This window comes from Lithobates pipiens, unplaced genomic scaffold (assembly GCF_037356315.1).
Source record: "Lithobates pipiens isolate NorthernLeopardFrog02 unplaced genomic scaffold, aLitPip1_a1.2 Scaffold_11, whole genome shotgun sequence".
Lineage (NCBI taxonomy): Eukaryota > Metazoa > Chordata > Amphibia > Anura > Ranidae > Lithobates > Lithobates pipiens.
The window spans coordinates 1,420,593-1,444,159 of record NW_027507696.1 but is presented as its reverse complement, the minus strand read 5'-3'; the positions used below and the strand labels follow the sequence as shown (position 1 = coordinate 1,444,159).

Genomic DNA, 23,567 nt, shown 5'->3' with positions numbered 1-23,567 from the left:
GTATGAATTATTTTATTTTATTTTTTTTGTTTGTTTTGTTCTCACAAAAGTGGAGTTATTCTTTAAGAGAGATGCATATAGTAGTAGCGCCTTTAAAAATGGCCCCCATCTTGTGACCCTGTCCTCTTCCTCCCAGGATGCAGTGCTTGTGCTCGAGTGGTTAATTGACCTGTCGCATAGAGAGAGGAAACAGGTCATTAAAAGCTTACAGAACATTTGGACCCACATTTCTGATATATTAAGGGAGCATAGGACATATCAGTGGGTGGGGTGAGAGTGCTTGTCTTTAAAGAACCTTCACAGATTGAAGATTTCCTTTTGAATGACCATGCAGATTTTATCACTTGCAGCTTTTCCAGAGCATTATTAGCTCACTGATTGCTGTCATTTGTAGTGTCCAGGTGTTACATAGCACTCTAAAGACCAACATCAAACCTTTAGGCTCCCCCCACTTCCTTTCATAAATTATAAACCAATATAGACTTGGCATATTTGTTCATAATTAAATGATGTGCAATAAATTTTCACATGAGAAAAAAGGCACAGCTTATAAGATTAAGACCTTGTTTTTCATTCTAAGTCTTAAAAGGCGATTCCTTAATAGAAGTCAGTAGTAATCACCTACCCATAGACTGTGTGTAGAGGAAAAAGCTATAACTTATAATGGGAGAGCAACATGGTGTCCCCTTTTTTTCTATAGGTGGAATGTATACCCCCAAAGTCATCTGTAACCTCCAATGAATGTAACAATAATATGATTTTACAGTGTAAATAAATGCATCCATTTTTTTTTTTTTTTTTTTCTATAGGAGCCAGAGGTGATTACTAAATTTCTTCCTCTGTTGATGTCCTTGGTGGTTGATGACTACACTTTCAATGTGGAAAACAAGTTACCGTCAGAGGAGAAAGTGCCAATTACATATCCCAATACTCTACCGGACGTCTTTACCAGGTGTGTTTTTTAGTTTTGGACTAAATATGGACAGTTCTGATTCCAAACCTGTCCAGTTACTTTTTACTGTCCATGTCTTGCAGTGTAGATCTTCTTTTTATTTTCCACTTCTTGCTCTCATGACAAGTCTGCGGTGTAGGGTAACACTCTTTTTTTCAGTGACTGGCGCCATGACTAATAGGGTAGGAAGGACACAAATGGCAATAAAAACTTAACAGGGGGTCTTACCTTTCCCTCTATGCAAAAATACAATATTTCCTTCAAATGCACTTTATTGGGGAATTCTTTAATCCCGTGACATCCTAAATATGAATTTATTTGCAAACAACTATGTATTTTATTGGACCTAGAATTATGGTTAGGGCTCACAACAAAACCACCGGATGCATACATGGTTTTATTACTAATATTTCAAAATGTAATTAAGTGATTCTAAAGGAAAGAATTTAAAAACAATAAATGACAGACATGTACTGACTCTTCTCCCATGCCTCTTGCTATGTGCTCTGTGTGTCTATTCACACGCAGACCACGGCTCCACCCTGCCCCTGCTCTCTCCTCATTGCCTCTGTGGCTGTGATTTGACAGAAGCAGGAGCCAATGTCTGAGGAGAGAACGATCCAAGGGAGCCGTTCCTCCCATGCACATCACTGGATCATGATGGGGCTCGGGTAAGTATAAGGGGGACTTGGAGGGGAACTGCACCCAGAAGGCTTTTTACCTTAATGCATAGAATGTGGGTGTAACATGTTATGAAAGGACCGGCCCCCGCTCTCCCACTGTGACAGCTAGCTGGGGAACTCAACCCCCCCCCCCCCCGACCCAACCCCCCCCCTGCTAGCTGGCCAAATTTTTATTTATTTTTTTAAACCGTGGCCGCGCGGGGTTCCGCCCAGCCATATCCACTCATTTCTGATTCCTCCTCTGTGATTTTATAAACTACAAGTCCCGACAGTCCTGGGAGAGATGTGAGGAGGAGCCTGCTGCTCCGCCGGGGACACCGGATTTAAGGAGGGGCTCCGCCGTGGACACCGGATGTAAGGAGGGGCTCTGCTGGGGGCACTTGATGGCATCTGCTGACAGGCAATATGGCAGTTGACGCGCTCAAGGCTCCCGCTGATTCTGCATTATGGCGCGTTGAATGTTTTTATTTTAGATTACAATGTAATAATAGAAATAATGCACTTCATAACAACCATGGTGCCGGGATGATTGAAGTGCTAACACCAGGTGAATACACATTTCTATTTTTGTGTAGGATCTGGGCCTGCTGTCCCTCCCTCTCTCCCTCGCCCTCCATCCCTCGTTCATCTCAGATGCAAAAAACACCACCTTAGAGCCACGCCCACTATTTTTAGCTAACACCACGCCCATTTTCACCAAGTGGGAGGGGTCAAAAAAGGAAGGGTGGGGTCTGGTGCCATGCATCCTAAAACTTCACCAGCCGCCACTGCGTGAATATATACGTGATTCTGCACAGATTCTGTCGGGAATTGGTTAGGGGATTTATTTTTCAGGTGATGGGTATGCTTTAATTTTTATTTTATAAACCTAATTTTTTTATGTTTCATTTCAGATTTTTGCATGAGAACAGAATAGCCTGTGAGGTAGGACTATATTATATGCTGCACATCACAAAACAGAGGAATAAGAACTCGCTGCTTCGTCTACTTCCTGCTCTTAGTAAGTGCAGCTTTTATATTCTGCAGAAAAACACAAATACAATAATTTAAAGATTACCTGCAGTCCATTTTTGTTTAACAGATTGTATAAGGGTTAGAACCCCTGTCAGGTCATAAGCACTATTTTCCTGTTGGGGAGAAGCACTCTCTGTTTGTCCTAATGACCATTGTCACTGGGAATGAAAATAATGGGGAAAATCAAGAACAAGTAATACAAAGGAAATCTTTTTTTTCTTTCTCATACATCATGGGATACAGAGCCTAAGTAATAACTTAATGGGGTATATAGGCACCTTCAGGTGATGGACACTGGTATACCCAGTCCAGGAAGTTCACTGCCTATATAACCCCTCCTCCTCCTATCAGGAGTACCTCAGTTTTTTCGCCAGTGTCTAAGGTGTTGGTCAAGAGTAAAGATGGCAGTGGAGGATCCATGGTCCCTCCCACTACGGCAAGACCTACTCTCACAGGGGCTGATATTTCCTCCTACCTTACGGACTCTAAATTTAACGGCTTGGCTATTGAAACCCAAATTCTGAAGAAACGTGGGATTTTTGGGTCAGTTATCTCTACTTTGATTAATGCAAGGAAGCCAGCTTCCAGAACTATATATTATAGGTTCTGGAGGGCTTATGTTTCCTGGTGGAAATCCAAGGGTTGGCACCCTCGGAGATTTAGGCAGAATTCTTGCCTTTCTACAAATAGGGCTAGAGATTAAATTGGCCTTGAGTACTATTAAAGGCCAAGTCTTAGCCTTATCGACCTTATTTCAGAGACCACTTGCTACACATTCTTTAGTAAGGGGTGATGCGGCTTTATCCGCCAGTCAAACCTCCTTTGAAGCCTTGGGACTTAAAGCGGAGGTCCACCCTAAAGTGCACCTTCCGCTCATTGGAATCCTCCCCCCCCTCCGGCGCCACGATCGGCACCTTTCAGGGGGGAGGGGGGTGCAGTTACCTGGATAATCCAGGTAACTGCACCCACTTCCGGGATAGCTCTCTGCGGAAAGGGGCGTAGATCTACTCCCCTTTTCAAAAGTCCCCCGCTGCCTTCTGGGAAACGCACAGATCCCAGAGGCATCGGGTCCATCCTTATTGCGCAGCGCGATTCGCGCATGCGCAGTAGAACCGGGAAATGAAGCCGAAAGGCTCCACTTCCTGATTCCCGTACCCAATATGGCGGCGGCAGCACCCGAGTGACGATCGAGAGATCGGCTTCGGGTGCTGACATCGCGGGCGCGCTGGGCGGGTAAGTGTCCTTAAACTTAGTTTTTTCTTTGTTACAAAACAGCCGTTTGAACCGATACAACATATTCCCTTAGTCCTTCTGCCAAAGAAGTTGGTATTTTTGGTTGCTATATCCTCAGCAAGGAGGGTTTCGGAATTGGCTGCTCTTTCTTGTAAAGAGCCATATTTAATTATTTATGAGGACAGAGTAGTGTTGCGCCCTCGTCCAGGTTTTCATCTGAACTAAGACCCTGTCCTGCCATTGTTTTTTCCAAAACCATGTTCCAGGGAAGAAAAGTCACTAACTAGACTTTCACTGCTCTCAGCACATCAAGACAATGTAAAGACAACTGCTCAGATTCATAAGACTAATGTCTTATTTATTCTGCCAGAGGGTCCTAAGAAAGGATAGGCAGCGTCGAAATCCACTGTCACTAAGTGGATTCAGCAGGTTATAATTCAAACTTATGATTTAAGGGGTAAAATGCCCCTTTTTCAAGTTAAGGCGCACTCTACCAGGGCGGTTAGTGCTTCTTGGGCAGTGCGTCATCAGGCCTCCATGGCTCAGATCTGCACGGCCTCAACTTGGTCTTCAGTACATACATTCACCAAATTTTATCAAGTGGATGTAAGGAGGTATGAGGATATTGCCTGTGGGCGCAGTGTGCTGCAGGCAGAAGTATAGGTCCTCAAGTCTGGGGGTACCCTACGGGTTGTGTCTCCCTCCCCTCAAGTAGCATTGCTGTGGGACATCCCATTAAGTAATTATTTAAGGCTCTGTGTCCCGTGATGTACGATAAAGAACATAGAATTTTTATAACAACTTGCCTCTAAAATTCCTTTCTTGGAGTACATCATGGGACACAGAGGTCCCTCCCCTCTTTTGGGATTTAAGTATGTTGCTTTACTACAAAAACTGATGTGCTCCTGGAAGGAGGAGGGGTTATATAGGGGAGTGAACTTCCTGGATTGGATATACCAGTGTCCATCACCTGAAGGTGGCCTATAACCCATTAAGTTATTACTAAGGCTCTGTGTCCCATGATGTACTCCAAGAAAAGGAATTTACAGGTAAACTGTTATAAAATCTTATTTTGAGGACAACAACCTGAGAGCGGGGCACCTTTCACTTATTGTGCTGAGTCTTCAGGAATGGAAGTTAAGGAAAATCTCCCCATTGGGACTAAGAAGCCAAAGGTTTTAACCATGCCCCATTTTATCCAAAAATAAGGTGTCTACATTATAAAACTATTTATTGGCTGAATGTTGGAAGCGTTTGTTTCCCCCTATTTTTTTTTTTTCTAACAAATGAATTCCTTTATCGTCCGCACCCTCACATGGCCAAAATGCAGTATATGTTTTCTCATTGAAGATTTTTGGAAAGCTCTACCACATTTTGGCCACTAGATGGTACTGTTGATGTAGGAATTCATTTATTAGAAAAAATATGGGGCCATTTTAGCCAGCTTGCAGAAATGCTTTTGACATTCGGCCAAATAATATTTTATAAATAGACCCCCTAATGCTGATCTCCATGTGGAATTTAAACAGTTTGTTTTGAACAAAGGTGCTCAAAACAAATTATTTACGAGTCAGAAATCGTGACATTATCCGCCGTCCTCCTCTCCGTCTCAGCCGATCAGAGGGAGCTTTGTATTCATTCATAGTGATCAGGCTAGAAATGCAAAGCTTGCTGTGAGTAGATGAGCAGTGCTTAGCCCAACTTGATTTAGTTTCAGAAGCTGATGAGGATGTTCCTGTCTTGATGCCACAGCACTGTATATAGTGTATGTCACTGAGGTTACATACAGCGCTGACAGCTGCTGCGTGATTTTGTGAATTCAGTAGTTCCTTTGGACAAGCTTGGTCCAAGCTATTTAAAGGTCCGTATAGTCACACAAGAGCCAACCCTTTAAAGCTGATCTCCATGTTTTAGTGACATTTAAAGTATATCAAGTCACCTTTAGAATTTCCTGCTTTAGCCATTGTTCGCTGATGGAATAGACTTTTTTTGTTTTTTAATTGCAGAGGAAACGTTTAATGATTCGGCTTTCACAGACATCTTCCTGCATCTATACACCTCCAACCTGACGCTTCTTGCTGAGGAATTCGGTTCAGAAGAATTTTGCAACCAGATTTTCGATGGATTTTTTCTCATAGCCTGCACAAAGTAAGAATCTTTTATAGATACTGGTAAATCCGTGTGTGTGTGTGTGTGTGTGTGTGTGTATATATGTATGTGTGTGTGTGTGTGTGTGTGTGTGTGTGTGTGTGTGTGTGTATATATATATATATATATATATATATATATATATATATATATATATATATATATATATATATATATATATATATATATATATATATATATATATATATATATATATAAAACACATATTAACTGATGTAAGCATGCGTTACCGGAGGAGCCAAAAATTATTGAATGCTTCTGGGGTAATTTGAGGCTTACATAACACAGGGACCTGCTATGTGAGTAATGTTAAATATGTTTTGAGGTCATTACTTTATAATGACTTCACCTTAACCTTCAATAAGCGTTGGCATTCACTGTAAATGTAATGTAATGTCTCCGTCAGCTTTTCTCAGCCGAGGTTCCACGAAGAGTCCTCAGGGATGTGGCAAAAGGATAAAAAAAAAAAATGCCCCAACTGTGGCAAGCGGTTAAAGGAAACATTCTTCACTTTTTATTGCTTGATTATTTATTTTTATTTTTTAACTGCAGTGCCGGTCTGCTACTCGCATGTAACCCCCATTGTGACTGAAAACCAAAATGGAAGGCTCGCACACCTAGTGCATTACCTAAGATAATTTAATAAAAAAAATGTTTTATATAAAATTGGGTACTCACAAAATGCAACTGACAAAAGGCCATAAAAACAATGCATGGACATGCACAGAACACGTGGTTACAGCTAATGCGTTTAAGGGGGCCCAGGCCTAGCTCTGAGGAAGGGGGGGTGCGCCCCGAAAAAGCATTAGCTGTACCCACGTGTTCTGTGCATGTCCATGCATTGTTTTTATGACCTTTTGTGAGTACCCAATTTTATATAAAACATTTTTTTTATTAAATTATCTTAGGTAATGCACTAGGTGTGCGCACCTTCCATTTCTGTCTGTCTTGTAGTTCCTTTCGTATTTCCCCATCTGAGGAAGGCGGCATCCACCCAGTTTGGGACACCATATATACCTTTCACACCACCATTTTTTTCTGCAATCTGTTACTCCTCACCTTGGAAGACCTATTAGCGCTGGAAGTGACTGTTTTTTGTATCCCCCACTGTGACTGTGCTGTGCGAGCTGACAATCTGCATCCTGCCAACTGATGACGTCATTTATTGCTAAGGGCAGGTCGGGTGCCTGCACAGCTTTTTGGGGCCGTCACGCTTGTGCTTTCTGGGACCCTGGGTTGCTGCTCTTCATTGTGTGTAGCAAAGGCCACTATATATATATATATATATATATATATATATATATATATATATATATATATATATATATATATATATATATATATATATATATATACATATATATATACATATATACACACACATATATATATACACATATACACACACACATATATATATATACACATATACACACATACACTGGTCGGTGGGCTGCATATGACCTTCTGAGAGCTGTTGGAGGTACAAGGAGATGTTAAAGTAAACCTTCAGTCCATTTTATTTCAACTTTCCATCTATTAAATATTCTCCCCTTGATGTTTTACATTTTGGATGGTAAAACCTTTTTTTTCTGCCAGTAAATACCTTATACAGCCCACTTCACATTTCTTGTCTGGTAAAAAGCCTAGGCTTATGACATCATGCACAGCTCTCTCTCTCACTCTGGTGAGTTTGTCAGGAAGGGAGAGGGGATGAGTCATAAGAGGGCCAATGAGGGCTGCAGAGCTGGAGGTGTGCCTCTGTGTTTAATTCCAGGAAGTGAACAGGCAGAAGCTTTAGCTGCCCACATTTATGGATTCAGCCAGACTCAGTGGAGGGAGATTTCTGCAGCATATCTTGCAAATACAGAATCACAGTATATATAAAATACTATGCAAAGTGGTTGGAGGGAAGCTTCAGAATGACAAATTATGTGAGCAGACTGCAGTTCCTCTTTAATATGACGTTACAAATTTTACCACCTGTTGTATTTGAATTGTGTGTGCCTTTTTTTTTTTCTCATGACTATAATAAATTGGACAGTCTAACCGCTTGTCAGGATTGCTAATGTGGTATAACCCTGAGCTGCCCTTGCAGTGGTAAAGTCTTCATAATATCTGAAGTCGCTGTTACTCCAAATTTAATATGTAGTAAGTCATTAACCTGACTCAGGAGAGAACGTGTTTACCTGTAAGCAAGTGACGTAATAGCTGACCGGACTCTCCATGCTTGTGGTCCAAGACTCAATGTGACTTTTACCTTTTTATTTGTCAAGTTGTCTAATAGTTTTCTAGTTGCGTCACGTTACGCTCCCTGCATGCTGTGTCTCCAGAGAAGGTCAGCTGGACAATGTCTTTGTAGTGCGGTCTAATCATGATTCCCTATTCGTTTCCCTAGTCGGACTGGCAGGTTTTTTTTTTTTTTTTTTTTTTTTTTTAAGGATGCTAATATTAAGGTGCAAATACAGAGTTTTTAAAGCTGTATTTTTAAAAGTTTCCATACTGTGACAGATTTTTTTGCATCCAGGTGCACAGTAATGATGAACAAAGTGATAGAACCCAGAGCTACTGTTTAGAAATTGGTTAAATCCTATTTAACTGCTTCCCACCCGCCCGCTGTACTTAAAGCGGAGGTCCACCCTAAAGTGGACCTTCTGCTCATCGGAACCCTCCCCCCCTCCGGCGCCACAATTGGCACCTTTCAGGGGGGAGGGGGTGCAGGTACCTGTACAGTACAGGTATTCTGCACCCACTTCCGGGATAGCTCTCTGTGGAAAGGGGCGTAGATTACGCCCCTTTCCGCAAGTGCCCGCCCCTTTCCGCAAGTGCCCCGCTGCCTGCTGGGAAACACACAGATCCCAGAGGCAGCGGGGACCGTCCTTATTGCACAGCGCGACTCGCGCATGCGCAGTAGGGAACCGGGAAATGAAGCCGAAAGGCTCCATTTCCTGATTCCCATACCCAAGATGGCGGCGGCAGCACTCAAGACGATCGAGAGATCGGCTTCGGGTGCCGACATCGCGGGCACGCTGGACAGGTAAGTGTCACTATTTTAAAAGTCAGCAGCTGCAGTATTTGTAGCTGCTGGCTTTTAAAAAAAAAAAAAAAAAAACGCAGAGTCCCGGTGGACTCCAGCTTTAAAGTGGTTCTGCACCTAAAAAAAAAATATTAAAAGCCAGAAGCTACTAATATTGCAGCTGCTGACTTTTAATTAAATCACACTTACCTGTCCCAGGGTCCAGCGATGTCGGCGGCAGATGACGAGCGATCGCTCGTCTCGCTGCTGCCCCCACCGCCATCCTCTGTCAGGGAATCGGGAAGTGAAGCATGGCGGCTTCACTGCCCGGTTCCCTACTGCGCATGCGCGAGTCGTGCTGCGTGTCTCTTCAGATCCCCCCGCTGTGTCCTGGGAACTGTGTGTTTCCCGGAACACAATAAGGGGGGGGGCATCTGCGGCGGTCTGCCCGGAAGTGGGTGCAGATACCTGGATTATCCAGGTAACTGCACCCCCCTCCCCCCTAAAAGCTGCCGATTGTGGCACCGGAGGGGGGGGGAGGGATCAGATTAGCGGAACTTCCCCTTTAGGGTGAAGAACCGCTTTAAAGAGGTTCTAAAGGTTTGCGTTTTTATTTTCTAAATAGGTTCCTTTAAGCTAGTGCATTGTTGGTTCACTTATCTTTTCCATTCGATTTCCCTTCTAAATGTTTTTATTTCTTTGTCTGAATTTCTCACTTCCTGTTCCTCCTCAGTAAGCTGTTCTGGCTGACTAAACACCGCTCAGATGATGGTGTGAAGTTTACTGAGGAGAAACAGGAAGTGAGAAATTCAGACAAAGAAAAAAAACATTTAGAAGGGAAATCGAAGGAAAAGGTAAGTGAGCCAACAATGCACTAGCTTAAAGGAACCTATTTAGAAAATAAAAAATGAACCTTTACAACCCCTTTTAAACGTTGGGATGGGAGCTTCATACCAGTGTTAATTTTAGTCTTAGGACTAAAATGGCGTTTTTTTTTAGTTTTAGTCCCATTTTAGGGTTGAATATATTTTTATTAATATTTTGATAAAGTAAAATAACATAACCTGAGTGAGAACCAGGGAAACGGTACAGAACAAACATAATGTTGATCATATAGTAAATATGTGTCAGTAGTCTCTTCCAATGAAGAAACGGCCAACATTCAAGTCAGACCTTGAAATCAAAATGTATCAACAGACTAAGCATTAGAACCCTGTGAAAATATATCCAGGAATAGTATAGAGAGAGAGAGATAGACGTAGAGTGGGGTAGAAAAGGGGAGAGGAAGAGGGTAGGAGATAAGAAGGAGAGAGGGGGGGAAAACAAGAGAGGGCGTGCAGACTAGCCGCAGAAGAGGGGAAGGGGGGGGGGTGCAGGGCAGACCTTGGTACAACAAACCCGCTTAGCGGGATTCAGGTGATAAGTCCGGGTCGGCTGTAAGGTGCCAACCTCGCTTTCAGAGAGTCAGAGGTCGAGTAGTCGATCCAAATAAGCCAAAGGACCTTAAAGTGGCTGTAAACCCTTACAACACACTTTGACCTACAGGTAAATCTAGATTAAGGCTTACCTGTAGGTCCAAGAAATATCTCCTAAACCTGCACGGTTTAGGAGATATTTGCCGAAAGACAGGCACCGCTGTCTACGGCGCATGCGTATCAGAGTAAAAGGGGCTGAATACAAATGCACACCACACTTTTCAGATATTTATTTGTAAAAAATTTTGACAACCATTCATCGTTTTCCTGCCACTTTGTGTTGGTCTGTCACCGAAAATACATTTACATTTTTGGTTGCACCATGGCAAAATGTGGAGAATTTCAAGGGGTGTCAATACCCGTGTGTGTGTGTGTGTGTGTATGTATGTATGTATGTATGTATGTATGTGTATATATATATATATATATATATATATATATGTATGTGTGTGTATATGTATATGTGTATATATATATATATATATATATATATATATATATATATATATATATATATATATTATTATATTTTATATTGTATTATATTTTATGTATGTATGGGAATCCCTGGAATTACCTGTTTTTCTGCAGTAATTCACCATAAAAACGAATCTGATCCTCATCTAAGTCAAAGATAAACACTGTCTGCCAAACTGATTACACACAAACCATTCTAATTTCCCTTTTGTGTTTATTGAACACACCCATTAACCACTTCCCGCCCGTAGGACATCATATGAAGTCCTGGACTTGAAGTGGAGATATTTGGATGATGCCTGCAGCTATAGTTATCATGCAGATATTATTTTTCTTTTTGGCTAGTGATTCCAACATCACTTCCAGCTCTGGCAGATGTAAACATTGCCATATTTTTTTCTTTTTTTGCTGGTAATCGGAGATCAAGGTGTGTGGGGTGTTGCTGTGTGTTTTTTTTTTTTTTTGTTTTTTTTTTTTTTTTGTTTTTTAAATCTCATACTTTCTAGGGTAGAGGAGAGATCTGGAGTCCACAGATGTCTTAACCTCCCTGGCGGGATGATTATTTCAGATTTTAGGTGCTGAAAGCGGTACCATTATTTTGCATGGAAATTTGGCGTTTTTATATTGTAGGCCTGTAATTCTTAGAATTAATTTGCTTAAATCCATCCAAACCAGAGTCTAATAGACATCCCGGGTATGATAAAATTTGAAATATGAAATCCTAAATTATAATTAAAAAAAAAAAAAAAATATATATATATATATATATATATATATATATATATATATATATATATATATATATATAATTATTCAATAATGTAATCAAATCAAGAACACTGAAATATATGCCAAGTTGCAGAATTGTCGCTGTCATTACCTTTAGTGTTTGATGACAAATTTCCCCCACTAATTACTATCGCTAAATTCTGCAAGTGATTCTAATTTATTATCGCTATTTTCTAGCTGGTCTATAAACCACTTTTGATGTAAACTGAAATTTTTTTGGTTGCTATGGACAATCTCCAGTTTCCAGGCATAAAGAACATTATTTATAATATAAAACTGCATGCAGGGCACTGCACAGACCACTAGGAACAAAGGGGGTGTGTAATAATTTGATACAGTACTGTAATCTGTAAGATTACAATATACTAGTATACTGTGTTTGTTTGTTTTTTTTTGTTTTTTTACTTTTTGAATTTGGCGCCGAACTCCGTCCCCGTGCGTCGCAATGCTCGCAGGGAACGGAGCTCGGCGCTGTGACAGAACGAGCGGGACACAGTGGCTCGCTGATCACAGCGGGGAGAACATCGCTGGATCCAGGGGACAAGGTAAGTAACCTCTACATGGATCCTGCGATGGGATCCCGAGTCTGGCTCGGGAATACCGCTTATGGTAATGAAATCTCACCCCGAGCCAGACTCGGGAATACCGTTAGGGAGGTTACTAAAAAGGACCTGCCATGCCTTATTTCTAGCACAGGGGAAGATTGAAAGTAATACAAAAAAAAATAATGAAATGGACAGTATAAAAAGAAATTAATAAAAAATATTTTTCACACACACAAGCGAATGCATACGTTAGTTGCGCCCGCATATCTAAACAGTGTTCACACCAAACATGTGAGGTAAGGCCGTAAATGTTATAGCGAGAGCAATTACTTTAGCGTCGCCTATGGAGATTTTTAGGGAAACTACAGTTTGGCACAATTCCACTTTTCGCCCAATTTTTAAAGCTTGACCTCTTGGGTATCTGTTTTCAATGCTTGGGGTCATTGTCCTGCTGCATCACCCATCCTAAGCTTCAGCTGGTGAACAGTCTTCCCGACCTTATCCTGTAGAATATTTACTAAACTTGGGAATTCAATTTCCCCTCAATGATGGCAAGTGGTCCAGGCCCAAAGACCGCAAAGCAAGCCCAAATCATGATGTGCCCTCCACCATTGGGATGATGGTTTGATGTTGGTAAGCTGAGCCCTGTCTGCTCCATACATAGTACTGAGTTTTCTTTCCAAACAATTAAACTTTTGTTTCATTGGTCCACAAAATATTTTCCTATAGCTCTGCCATTTGCCAAGGCGCTCTTTGCTGTGTGCCTGCAGTCTGCCAATGTGTTTGTTTTTTTGGAGAGCAGTGGCTTCCTCCATAGGGTATGTTCTGCCATGGACACCCTGCCTGTTCAAAGGCATATGTAATATGATAGAGCAGTGATGGTGAACCTTGGCACCCCAGATGTTTTGGAACTACATTTCCCATGATGCTCATGCGCTCTGCAGTGTAGTTGAGTATCATGGGAAATGTAGTTCCAAAACATCTGGGGTGCCGAGGTTCGCCATCACTGTGATCGTTATGAACAGGGATGTTTTCAAGCCATTGGCTGTTCTTCTTTACCTCATTTGGGATTTCGCGTTGTGCCGTTGTAGTCCTCTTGGTTGAGAGCCCACTTCAGGGAAGAGTAGTAACAATGTCTGAATTGTCTCTATTTATAGGCAAAACTATCAACTGATGGATGCTTAAATACTTTGAGATTGCTTTGTATCCCTTTCCAGCCTTATGCAGATGAAATACTATTGAACGTATGTCCACGGAGAGCTCCTCTTTGCAAGGCACGGTTCACATTGGGGCGGCACAGTGGTGTAGTGGTTAGCACTCTCACCGAGCAGTAAAAAGGGTCGCTGGTTCAAATCCAAACCACGACACCACCTGGCTGGAGTTTGCATGTTCTCCCTGTGCCTGCTTGAGTTTCCTCCGGGCACTCCGGTTTCCTCCCACAATCCAAAGACATGCAGCTAGGTTAATTGGCTTCTGTCCAAAATTGGCCCCTAATATATGAATGGGGACCTTGGATTGTTGGATCCTTGAGGGTAGGGAGCGATGTGAGTGTGCAATGTACAGGGATAGGGACAATTGTAGACATTCACTCAGGTTGAACTGGATGGACTGGTGTCTTTATTCAACCTTACTAACTATGAAACGTCAGTTGATGCTTCTTCTTGTGAGCAGCAATCTTACCACACCTCAAAACGTATTTCCTTAATTGGACTGCAATTAGCTTTTGTTGCAGTAATTAGACTATGGGCTCACTTTTCCACCGCTCTGTGACTGTTTAATGATGGGTGTGTTCAATAAAGACACAGGGAATTAGAATTGGTTATGTGTTATCAGTTTAAGCACATTGCACTTGTCTATAGTTGTAATTTAGATGAGGATTAGATTACCTTTTATGGCAAATTACTGCAGAAAAACAGTTAATTCCAATGTGGTTCTTGCCACTGGATACACACGGAAATGCTCCCTGATTGTGACTGTGTTTATATTGGTGGTTTTTGTCAATGTTGGTCTTGTTGTATGCTGAAGATGGGGGGGGGGGGGGGGAATAGCTTTCTATTTAGCTAATTGACTTTAATCTTGGCAGTCATCTTATGGGGATTCTTAGCATACTCTCTATTTGATTCTTTTGCAGGAAGGAAAACATTCACCGACATGTACTCCGCTTAGTACTACACCTTCACCACAAGGTGGCACCATCCAAAGTGGAGTCTTTACAGAAAGCCCTGGAGCCAGCCAAGACTGTGAGTATGGGGAGGGGAAGGTGTAACCTCTTACAATTAGGTGTTTTGTGGACAGGTGACATGTTATTACAAAAGGCAAGGAGCTAAAAGAACCTGATTAGCTACAGGTGGAGAAGACATGATGGAATGTAAAGCTTACTGGGGGATAGAGATGATGGGGTTTTTTTTTTTTTTTTCCTTCGTTGTGTGCAGTGAAAAGCTTTTGCCATTTTTTTACCTTGAAATGGGGAATGATCCTTAGTTTCTGAATGTCTGAGTCTTCCTGTTTGGCACACATTTTTTCTTGCAGCTTTTTGAATCATTCTATTACAAAGCCTGGATGTTGCTAGTTCTTGAAGCTGTCCATCCTCCTTTGACACAACATAGCCTGACCTTGAGAACCTATTTAACCACTTTCAGCCGCGGACCAATTTGCTGGTCAAAGACCAGACCACTTTTTGCGATTCGGCACTGCGTCGATTTAACTGACAATTGCGCGGTCGTGCGACGTGGCTCCCAAACAAAATTGACGTCCTTTTTTTCCCACAAATAGAGCTTTCTTTTGGTGGTATTTGATCACCTCTGCGGTTTTTATTTTTTGCGCTATAAACAAAAATAGAGCGACAATTTTGAAAAAAACGCATTATTTTTTACTTTTTGTTATAATAAATATCCCCCAAAAATATATAAAAAAACATTTTTTTCCCTCAGTTTAGGCCGATACGTATTCTTCTACATATTTTGGTAAAAAAAATCGCAATAAGCGATTATTGATTGGTTTGCGCAAAAGTTATAGCGTTTACAAAATAGGGATAGTTTTATAGCATTTTTATTAATAATTTTTTATTATTTTTTTTTTTTACTAGTAATGGCGGCGATCTGCGATTTTTATTGTGACTGCGACATTGTGGGGGACCCATCGGACATTTTTGACACATTTTTGGGACCATTGTCATTTATACAGTAATCCCCGCTATATAAATGCAGTGATTCCTGTGTAAATGACACTGGCAGTGAAAGGGTTAACCTGTGGGTGGCAGTGTAGGGGTTAAGTGTTCCTAGGGGTGTGTTACTAACTGTGGGGGGGTTGGGCTTTCATTTAGTGAACACTGATCTCTGCTCCAATCACATGGAGCAGAGATCAGCGTCACTAGTTGCTAGGCAGAATGGAAAAATGTTGTTTACAACGGCACTTCTCCATTCGGCCGCTCCGTGAGACGATCGCGGGGATGCCCGCGGCGATCGAGTCCGCGGGTCCCGCGACCGGACTCACGGGGGTCCCGACCAGCGCGGGAGCGCGCCGCCGCCGGCGCGCTCCCGATGGCACGGCGGCAACGAATATTGGACGTACATGTACGCCAATATGCCTGCCCGTGCCATTCTGTTGACGTACATCGTCGTGCGCTGGTCGGGAAGTGGTTAAAGTGATTGTAAACCCTTACAAACCACTTTGACCTACAGGTAAGCCTAGAATTAAGGCTTACCTGTAGGTCCAAGAAATATCTCCTAAACCTATACGGCTTAGGAGATATTTGCCAAAACACTGAGCACGCCGCTGTCAACGGCGATATGCCGCGAGTGGCGGCTCCCATGCGTGGGAGTGACGTCATCGCGGCTTCGTCGAATAACAGCGCCAGAGCAGCGAGACCCACCGAGAAGATGGAGGCTCGGTACACAAGGGGACAGCGGTGACTTGGCTGGCTCCTGTGTCAGGTAAGTGACACATAATGGACTGCTATGCGATGTGATGCGATGCATAGTAGTCCATTCTGCTTTACCTTTGCAGGAAATTAAAGAGGAAGTAAACCCATCAGGGTTTACTTCCTCTTTAAGGTGGATTGGTTTCCACAGTTAGGCCCCTTTTCACACGGGCTGTCCGATCAGATCCGCCTGTCAGTTTTTCAGGTACACCTGATCAGACGTTACACTCTCCCCTATGGAGTGGCTTTTGACATGTCTGCTGTCATCCACTGCAATGCGATCCGATCCTGCCAATGAAAGCCAAGACCGATGGTGGTTCTATTTTCCATCCGTTGATCAGATGAAAACAGAAAGGCAGTCCATTTTCCGCCTTGGAGGAGAGGGGTACTGGGTCCGTCTCCACTTCGCACAGTGAGTGGAGACAGACCTTCATCCACCTGCTGAGCGGCGACCAGCGGCGCGGAGTCCAGCAAACTGAGCTGCCGTGTGAAAGGGGCCTTAGACTGCATTGAACTCATAAAATCTGAGCAGGTCCAGTAAGCATTATATTAGCTGCATTTAAAAAATGTATTTAACCACTTATGACCCGGACCAATTTGCAGCCAAAGGACCAGGACCCTTTTTGCGATTCGGCACTGCGTCGCTTTAACTGACAATTGCGCGGTCGTGCGACGTGGCTCCCAAACAAAATTGACGTCCTTTTTTCCCCACAAATAAAGCTTTCTTTTGGTGGTATTTGATCACCTTTTTTTTTTTTTTTTTGCGCTATAAACAAAAATATATTTTTTACTTTTTGCTATAATAAATATCCCCAAAAAATATATTAAAAAAAACTTTTTTCCTCAGGCTGATACGTATTCTTCTACATATTTTTGGTAAAAAAAAAATTGCAGTTAGCGATTATTGATTGGTTTGTGCAAAAGTTATAGCGCCTACAAAATAGGGGATAGTTCTATGCCATTTTTATTATTATTTTTTTTACTAGTAATGGCGGCGATCAGCGATTTTTATTGTGACTGCGACATTGTGGCGGACACATCGGATATTTTTGGAACCATTGTCATTTATACAGCAATCGGTGCTATTTAAATGCACTGATTCCTGTGTAAATGACACTGGCAGTGAAGGAGTTAACCACTAGGGGGCAGTTTAGGTGTTATGTATGACGTGATGTTTTTTTTTTTTATTGTAGGGGGGGGGCGTGGCCTGGCATGTGACCTCACTGATCGTCCTTCCTTATAAAAGGGAAGAGACGATCAGTGACAGTCATAGAAGGAAGCATGGGGAGAGGTTTTTTACACAGACCTCTCCTCGTTCTTCAGCTCTGGGACCCGATCAGGGGACACCAGCGGCGATCGGGTCCGCTGGTCCCACGGCGGCGCACTCCCGAGCCACGGCTGGGCACTTAAAGAATCGCGTACCGGTACGTGATCGTGCCCAGCCGTGCCATTCTGCCAACGTATATCGGCGTGAGGCGGTCCTTAAGTGGTTAAAGTAGTTGGAACAGCTCATCACAAAAAGCAGTCCAATGGCACAGATAGGTCCAGATAAAAATCTCTAAATACCTTTTTTGAATGTTTGTGAGGAGGGGAGGAGCTGTCCTGGATAGTACAAACCTGAAGTGGGTCTAAACCAGGGGTCTCAAACTGGCGGCCCTCCAGCTGTTGTTAACCCCTTCCCGCCGAGCGTACGCACATCTGCGTACTCGGCTTCCGGGGGGTATACCGGGATGATGCCCGCACCTGCAGGCATCATCCCGGTACCGTTTTGATCAGCGGGCGATTGGCTATCCAGCCATAACAACCGATGCGGCTAAAAGCCGCTCGGGTGTTATGCCGGAGGAGCGGGAGGGGACGTCCCCCCTCCCGCCGCTGTTACCGGTGCTCCCGCTCGATCAGCCGATTCCTTCTGCGCTGCCTCCGGCCGCTGGGGAGGAACTGGAACGAAGCCGTAATCGGCTTCGTTCCAGTCTCCTCATAGTAAACACGGAAGCGACGTCATGACGTCACTTCCCGTTTACTCGGCTGCCAATGGCGCCGGTTTTTAAAAAATATCCGGTATTCAGAATCGCCGTTTTCGGCGATCTGAATACACTGAAGTGTAAAGGAGGGGTGGGGGGTCTTTTAGACCCCCGATCCCTCCATAAAGAGTACCTGTCACCGCCTATTACTGTCACAAGGGATGTTTACATTCCTTGTGACAGCAATAAAAGTGATCAAATTTTTTTTTATTTTAAACAATTTAGTCATTTTAAAATAAAATAAAAAATAAAACATTTTTTTTTAAAGCGCCCGCCGTCCCCGCGAGCTCGCAAAGCAAAGAAAACGCATACGGAAGTCGCGCCCGCGTATGTAAACGGTGTTCAAATCACACATGTGAGGTATCGCCGCGATCGTCAGAGCGAGAGCAATAATTCTAGCACTAGACCTCCTCTGTAACGCTAACCTGGTAACCGTAAAAAATGTTTAAAGTGTCGCCTATTGAGATTTTTAGGTACCGTACTTTGTCGTCAATCCACAAGTGCGTGCAATTATAAAGTGTGACATGTTTGGTATCTATTTACTCGGCGTAACATTATCTTTCACATTATGCAAAAAAAATGGGATAATTTTACTGTTTTGTTTTTTTTTTAATTCATGAAAGTGTCCCTTTTCCCAAAAAGTTGCATTTAAAACACTGCTGCGCAAATACCGTGTGACATAAAATATTGCAACAATCGCCGTTTTATTCTGTAGAGTCTCTGTTAAAAAAATATATATAATGTTTGGGGGTTCCAAGTAATTTTCTAGTAGAAAATATGGATTTTAACTTGTAAACACCAAATGCCAAAAATAGGCTTAGTCATGAAAGGGTTAAACTACAAGTCCCATGATGCATTGCAAGGCTGACAGTTACAAGCATGACTCCCACAGGCAGAGGCATGATGGGACTTGTAGTTTTGCAACAGCTGGAGGGCCGCCAGTTTGAGACCCCTGGTCTAAAGCCTAAAGTTTTTTGTTTTTTACCTTAATGCTTTCTATGTATTAAAGTGGTTGTAAACCCTTACAAACCACTTTGACCTACAGGTAAGCCTAGATTAAGGCTTACCTGTAGGTCCAAGCAATATCTCCTAAACCTATAAACGGGCACCGCTGTCTACGGCGCATGCGCACTGAGCGCAGCATTTCCAAGAATGGAGCTGCCGCGCGTGTTGACTCCCATGCGCGGGAGTGACGTCATTGCGGCTTCGCCGAATGACAGCGGCGGAGCTGCGAGACGCCACCAGCAAGATGGATGCGGCGGACTACAGGGGACAGCGGCGACTTCGCTGGCTCCTGTGTCAGGTAAGTGACACATAATGGGCTAATATGCGATGCAATGCGATGCATAGTAGTCCATTATGCTTTGCCTTTGCAGGGAATGAAAGAGGAAGTAAACTCATCAGGGTTTACTTCCTCTTTAAGGTGAAAAATATTCAGTACTGCAGGACTCCTGCCATCCGATCCAATAAGATCTGCTGAAAACAGACGGCGAAATGTCCAGTGTTTTAGATGGGATCGGATGAAAATGGACAAGCGGTCCATTTTCATCCGATCTTCCCATAGAGAACAGCAGGGCCCTGACAGGTGCGTCCCTCCACAGTGAGCAGAGACAGGCCTGTAATCCACCTGCTCAGTTGGGATTAACAGAGTAATAGCTAGTGGAGTCCACCCCGTGTGAAAGGGTCCTAAGAAAGACATGTTGCAAAGTTTTACGATTATGTACTTTGTAAATAGGATGATTTAATTCCAAATTGTGCTTTTTTTCCATATCAGCCATGGGACAAGTGTAATGTAAAGTCAGTTTTCTGTGGGCTCCTGTGCTTTTGTCATATCTTTTTTTATTTTCCAGTGTGGTACTGAAATCAATGAACTGATCATTTTCTCTTTCACTAAACAGGGTGGTGAAGCTGTTAAGGATCTTTATAACCAGCTGTGTGAAAAGCTACAGCAGAGGAAAGCCAGCCCACAACCCCCTGAACCAGAGACGCCAACCATGGACTTACCCCTGCACAATGTCTCCACTCCTCCCATCGTTTGAGACCATCTACAATGTCAGCCTTTAGTCCAAAACAGCACAACTGCCATTTCCACACTGCTGGTAACCCTGGCTCTACTGTGTCTTGTAGTAGATGCTTAGAATGTCTTCCACTGCTTAAAGGGAGTGTGTGGTGTACCTGTGTAACAAGCCTCAGGTGGAAGCTTGCATTTTTCTGACTGAGGGTTCTTTCACACGGGCGATCTGCCCGGCAGACCCTGCTTTGCTTAGCAGGGGCTTGATCCGCTGATCCCAGCTCAGCAGGCTGATGACAAGTCCGTCTCCACTCGCTGTGCTGAGGCCGAGCTGTCAGAGTCTCGCTTTCCTCTATGGGCAGATCGCATGAAAACTGACCGCTTGTCCATTTTCATCCGATCCGCCAGGCGGATAGAAAATAGGTTCACCATCTGTCTGGAGTTCATGGACAAGATCGGTGTCAGTGGACATGTCACCGCTGACTTTTGCCGCTCTATAGGGCTGAATGGAGGGTCTGATCAGGTCCGCCTGAAAAAACTGACAGACAGACCTGATCAGATGGCCCGTGTGAAAGGGGCTGAACAGGTTATAAATTGATTGATTTCTGGGGCTGCAATGTTCATCCAGTTTGGTTTGTACAGAGCACAGAAGGCTCTCTGAGCCCTGTAACTTTTTATTTTACTGGATCCTCATAGCTATTAGGTGTTTTTTCTGCACTCTGCCGATCAAATGACGAGGTTATATTTGCAAGGCTATTGGTGGATTGCCATTCTGGTCATTTCCACTGGACAGCGGCGGACTCATTGGTAATATGTTACTTTAAATAGTTAGCTACTGCATGGTCTGGAGAGCTTCTGCTCCAGCAGGGATATGCAATTAGCGGACCTCCAGCTGTTGCAGAACTGCAATTCCCATGAGGCACAGCGAGACTGACAGCCACAAGCATGACACCCAGAGGCAGAGGCATGATGGGACTTGTAGTTTTGCAACAGCTGGAGGTCCGCTAATTGCAGATCCCTGTGCTACAGGCTGGTTGATTTTTTGTTTTTTTGTTTTTTTTGTTTTAAGGGCCTATGCACACCCATGTAATTTCCATTTAAATCAATGGAAACAGGTCAACATTCTTTAACATGCATTGTTCCGTGTTAATGTGCGGTGCAATGCACTTTGTGTTGAATGTCAATATGCATCATAATTTAAATTGGCACGTGTATCAGAACAAGTCAATAGTTCCATATTGTCTTCTATAGACTCGTAAGTTATCTGTTTAGTACAGTGGTAAATGTATATACAACTTGCAGCCCTGTGGGGTACAGCGTAGTCCCAAATAAATGGTTTTATTTTGGTGTATATATGTTTTACAATGGCAAAGAATTGTTTGCAGTCTTTCTATTCATTAGGTTGTGTTAAATATATGCATTGTCAGTGGACTATATCCTTCTCATTTGCGCACACATTCACTCTGGATCAGATTTTTGCTTTTTGTAGAAATGTGTTTATTTTTTACAAAACTGAAATAAAATTTTGTTTTGATAATACATTTGTACAGCTGCTTGTTAATTTTAGTATCTTCCTTTATATTTTCCTTTCTTTCTATATCAAAATGCATCACATAAGAGATTTTTGTGTGGCTTTATTGCAACCAATTCAAAGGGAAACTGATCTCTGGAAGCTCTGTGAAAAAGGCAGGCGGGAGGCAAAGGAGTAATCGCCAGTGGAGATGGGCTCAGGCGTGTTCGTGATCCCACCAGGAAGCCAATACTGCACATGGCTAATCACAGGCAGTGAGACATTTCTCGATCGGGAAATGTCTCACTGCCAGTAATTAGCAATGTGCAGTGTCGGCTTCCTGGTGGGATCAGGTAGGTGGGATCAGGTAGGTGGGACCCCGAACACGCCCGAGCCCATTCCTAGTCACCAGTATTGCCTGTGGTCTCCCTGCAGCTGATTTTGACCCATTTACAGACTTAAGACTTTTTCTTTTCTTTTTTTTTTCCTTCTGTGTGGAGGCCATCTTGGTAGAGGCAGGGCTTTCCTTTTTCATGTCAGAGGCTCCAGGAAGAACAACAATGAGCAGCACGGTAGAGACATCACCGAACCTCATAGAGCTTGAAACTCGCTGTAAGAGTCAGCAGTGCCTTATATCTCACACTACAGTCTGCCCACAGTACATTCTATTTGCTAAATTCATCCAATCATTTGACACTGCTATCCTATCGAAGATATTTTGCAATCTGAGTGTACGTGGGCACATTTATGCTTTAAAAAGAGCGCATTTGGAAAGCCTCAGATGGAATCTGCCATCATAACTCTTGGACTGCAAATTGAGGCATTGATAGCACTTGTAGTAAAGCTGAATAGCTCTGCCAATAGCATGCTGCCCCATAGTCAAGAAATGGTATTTATCGCAGACATTTTCCTTTTGTAACATTGCACTACACCAATGCATTATAAAGTGACTGTCAGCAATGGGCTAAATCTTTATGAAAAAATTGTAGCTGTGTGTATATAGATGGAGAGATAGATGGAGACATGGATAGATGGAGACATGGATAGATGGAGACATGGATAGATGGAGACATGGATAGATGGAGACATGGATAGATGGAGACATGGATAGATGGAGACATGGATAGATGGAGACATGGATAGATGGAGACATGGAGACATGGAGACATGGAGACATGGAGACATGGAGACATGGATAGATGGAGACATGGATAGATGGAGACATGGAGACATGGAGACATGGATAGATGGAGACATGGATAGATGGAGACATGGATAGATGGAGACATAGAGACATGGATAGATGGAGACATAGAGACATGGATAGATGGAGACATAGAGACATGGATAGATGGAGACATAGAGACATGGATAGATGGAGACATAGAGACATGGATAGATGGAGATAGACATATAGGTGTCCGTTTATGAAGGAGTGATCAGTGGAGATCCAGAGGATCGCCGCTGATCACAGCCCATAAACAGTATATAAACCAGAGATAATCGGGGGAGAAGTGTTTGAACTTGTTCTCCCGCCAATTATCTCCACACACTGAGAATCCTCATAGACTGACACAGTAACGATCACTTTATGAAGCTGCGATCTCAGCGCTTCACTGGTGATCTGTGTCAGAATTCACACTCCCCGATTCACCAACTCAGAGGTGGAGAACCGGGGAGTGAAGAGGGAATGTGGGGGGATCTGAGGAGGAAAGAGGAAGATAATTAACTTCCTTATGCCTCGTTCAGACCC

The 23,567-nt window shown here is 43.1% G+C and overlaps 1 protein-coding gene across 1 annotated transcript in view; it reads left to right on the top strand.

Moving 5' to 3' along the window:
* Positions 1-21,843, top strand: part of NELFB (negative elongation factor complex member B) — a 40,008-nt gene extending 18,165 nt beyond the window's left edge. Inside the window, exons 9-13 of the mRNA XM_077468026.1 lie at positions 810-952; positions 2,529-2,635; positions 5,889-6,030; positions 14,485-14,593; positions 20,192-21,843. Of these exons, the coding sequence (XP_077324152.1) occupies positions 810-952; positions 2,529-2,635; positions 5,889-6,030; positions 14,485-14,593; positions 20,192-20,332 (642 nt within the window). The 3' untranslated portion in view covers positions 20,333-21,843. The remainder of the gene's footprint in view (positions 1-809; positions 953-2,528; positions 2,636-5,888; positions 6,031-14,484; positions 14,594-20,191) is intronic.
* The last annotated feature ends 1,724 nt before the right edge of the window (positions 21,844-23,567 follow it).